The 3,352-nt window shown below is 34.5% G+C and overlaps 1 protein-coding gene and 1 non-coding gene across 2 annotated transcripts; one reads left to right on the forward strand and one right to left on the reverse strand.

Annotated features, from left to right (window-relative positions):
- The first annotated feature begins 201 nt into the window (after positions 1-201).
- Positions 202-308, forward strand: LOC112429604 (U6 spliceosomal RNA). Its single transcript, XR_003021867.1, has one exon. It is a non-coding gene; the product is annotated as a U6 spliceosomal RNA (small nuclear RNA).
- A 633-nt stretch (positions 309-941) lies between these two features.
- On the reverse strand, positions 942-1,701 carry LOC139358308 (interferon alpha-10). Its single transcript, XM_071078875.1, has one exon. It carries the CDS (start codon positions 1,639-1,641, stop codon positions 1,072-1,074), a length of 570 nt encoding a protein of 189 aa, XP_070934976.1. The 5' UTR covers positions 1,642-1,701; the 3' UTR covers positions 942-1,071.
- Positions 1,702-3,352: the final 1,651 nt, after the last annotated feature.

The raw sequence follows: 3,352 nt of genomic DNA on the forward strand, positions 1-3,352 counted from the left end.
TAAAATCAAAGATACAAGAGAACAGGAACTGTATTTTTTATGTTCCCATTTATATTTTGAAGGCAACATATAACCGGGTATAAAAAAATGTATTTTTCCATATTTGAATAAAATTATGATAGGTAACTTAACTAAATCATCTATTTTTAAGTCAGGTTGTGCAGTCAGGCTTGGCATTTAATCTTAAAGAATAAACAAACAGTGCTCACTCCTGCAGCACATATACTAAAATTGGAACCATACAGAGAAGATTAGCATGGCCCCTGTGCAAGGATGACATGCAAATTTGTGAAGCGTTCTATATTTTTAGCAAACTATTGCAAGAACAGAAAACCAAACACTGTATGTTCTCACTCATAGGTGGGAATTGAACAATGAGAACACTTGGACACAGGAAGGGGAACATCACACACCAGGGCCTGTAGTGGGGTGGGGGTAGCGGGGAGGGATAGCATTAGGAGATATACCTAATGTAAATGATGAGTTAATGGGTGCAGCACACCAACATGGCATATGTATACATATGTAACAAACCTGCACGTTGTGCACATGTACCCTAGAACTTAGAGTATGATAAAAAAAAAAGAATAAAAAACACAAGAAATTTTGTATAGTAAAAATTTAATGAAAAAGGAAATTAATATACTGGCTAAGAATATGAAGAACATATGTTATTACATTAACCACAATGTAAAGGTACACATTATATTACATACAAATAAGTTAAATCTTAAAAATAGTTAAATAAATAAATATTTAAATAAACAGATGACACTGCACTCCAGCCTGGGCGACAGAGCGAGACTCTGTCTCAAGAAAAAAAAATAAAAATAAATAAAAATAAATAATAAATAAATAAATAGATGAACAGAGACATCAGCACGGTCTTCTGTAAAGGACTAGTGCCTGCACAGGCAAACACGATGCTTTTTTACACTCCTGAAAACATTAGAAAATTTTCTTTCAACTCGTGGTGTTTATAGGAGAAATGAGTCTTTGAAATGGAAGAACTCATAAAAGTGTGAGATGATGTGTCAGTCAATGAGGATCATGTCCATGTTGAACCAGTTTTCAATTCTTCTTCCTTAATCTTTTTTGCAAGTTTGTTGAAAAAGAGAGGGATCTCATGATTTCTGCTCTGACAACCTCCCAGGCACAAGGGCTGTATTTCTTCTCCATCAGATAGAGAGTGATTCTTTGGAAGTATTTCCTCACAGCCAGGATGGAGTCCTCATTCATCAGTGGAGTCTCTCCCACCCCGGCCTCCTGTATCACACAGGCTTCCAAGTCACTCAGTTGCTGGTAAAGTTCAGTGGAAAATTTTTCTAGGAGGTTCTGTTCCCAAGCAGCAGATGAGTCCTTTGTGCTGAAGAGATTGAAGGTCTGCTGGATCATCTCATGGAGGACAGACATGGCTTGAGCCTTCTGGAACTGGTTGCCATCAAACTCCTCCTGGGGGAATCCAAAGTCATGTCTGTCCTTCAGACAGGAGAAAGGAGAGATTCTTCCCATTTGTGCCAGGAGTATCAAGGCCCTCCTATGACCCAGGCTGTGGGTCTGAGGAAGATCACAGCCCAGAGAGCAGATGGATTTGTAGCTGAGCACCACCACGGCCATCAGTAAAGAAAAGGACAGGGCCATTGGGATGTTGCAAATATTGCTAGGCTACTTGAGGTGGGTAACCTTGAACCTTGGCCTCTAGGTTTTCTGAAGACTTTGCTCTGTGCATGGGTCTTAAATAGTGAACATACTAATTTCCATTTTCTAAATGCTCTAGTTTTACTTTCTATCTCTGTTTTTGCTTTCTTTATTCACTCTCTACATGTGTTGAAAGATGTTTTTCATCATTGCCTATTTTTCCCCTGCACTCAAAACTTTTTATGGTATTATTTTCTAATTGAAATCTTCATGAACTTTTATTAACACAGATTTGGCATATCTATTTATGTATACTGTGTATACCTCTACTTCACAGATAAAAACTATAAACTTTGCTCTTTTTATTCAATGTAAAGTTAAGAATGACAGAAAAGTTAAACTAAAATCTAAGTTTAAAAGCTATTGACATTTAATTTAATTTGAGGGGTATAACTGTGGAATAACTTTTAATGTATTTTGTCCATGTATATTTTGTTGTATCAAATTAAATATGCAAAATAAAAATCTGTATAAATACACATTAATCATATGAATGTAATTACATACTTAATCATTCAAAACTTCTAAAATTATGAATCAATAATTTTTAAACATTTTTCTCAAAGCTTTGAAGTTTGCTTTCTATGAGAAAATAATTTGTAAACTTCACTAGCTGCAGTATTCATCCAGATATTGCCAACACTTTTTTCTTTTCAGTACTTGACATAAATATTGATGTGTTGAATAACTTTAGTAGAAATAAATCCTGTAATATAAGCTATGTAATTCTCAAAGTCTACAAAACATCCTGAAAAACTGCGGATCAAACATAAGTAATAACCCTAAGATAGTCAATGGCAGCCCAAAGTTATGCGGGCTAAAGCTACAAATTGTGATAAGACTTTAAGATCCAGCAAAAAATGGACTGAAAGTCCTCCAATCACAGTCATCTATTTGACATAGGTTTGTAACACTGGTCTTGCAAATATTTTGTGTATCTTCATGAACTCAATATCAGTGCTTCTCATGTGATACACAACAAAACCCAATGAGAAAGATGTATATTCAGCAATCAAATTTTGTTGAATAGAGTTGTTGTTGGAGAGTCACAAACTATTGTAATATGTCAGACTTGTTTATACTATGAGAACTAATTTTTGTACCCTTCGAAGAATTATCATTCCAATAAACATCTGTGACTTAGAAAATATTATCAATTAAATCATTTTTGTCATTTTTCATTGATGTTCAAATTCTCTAAAGGTTTTCAGAAGTTCCTATCCAAGTCAATAATTATCGAATAAAAAAGACCATCTTTGTTCTAAAATCATAAATTTATAAATATCGAATATCATCATGTAAAGAATTAACTTTCAGGGTGGTTCTGAATTCTGGCTCTAACTTTTTATTTTGCATAAGAAGTTAGTTTGTCTTGGCCCTATAGATACCAAGTCCTTAAATGGAATGAGCTCTGCTTTAGCAAATCAGCTACATAGTAAGTGGAGTTTTTACTAGTTTCTCATGTTTTCTTCTACTGGAAAGTGTTCAATAATGAAGCTATTTTGCTTCATCATGGCCATATTTGCTGGGATTATAATAGACAATGACAAAAATGTTCATTCAGCTCTTACTGAGAATCAATAATGCCCATTTAGTTTACTGCTATAACCAGTGGGATTCTAGTTTTTTAAGGTGCATGTAGATCTGGGGATCC

This window comes from Macaca nemestrina, chromosome 14, assembly GCF_043159975.1.
Source record: "Macaca nemestrina isolate mMacNem1 chromosome 14, mMacNem.hap1, whole genome shotgun sequence".
Classification (NCBI taxonomy): Eukaryota; Metazoa; Chordata; class Mammalia; order Primates; family Cercopithecidae; genus Macaca; species Macaca nemestrina.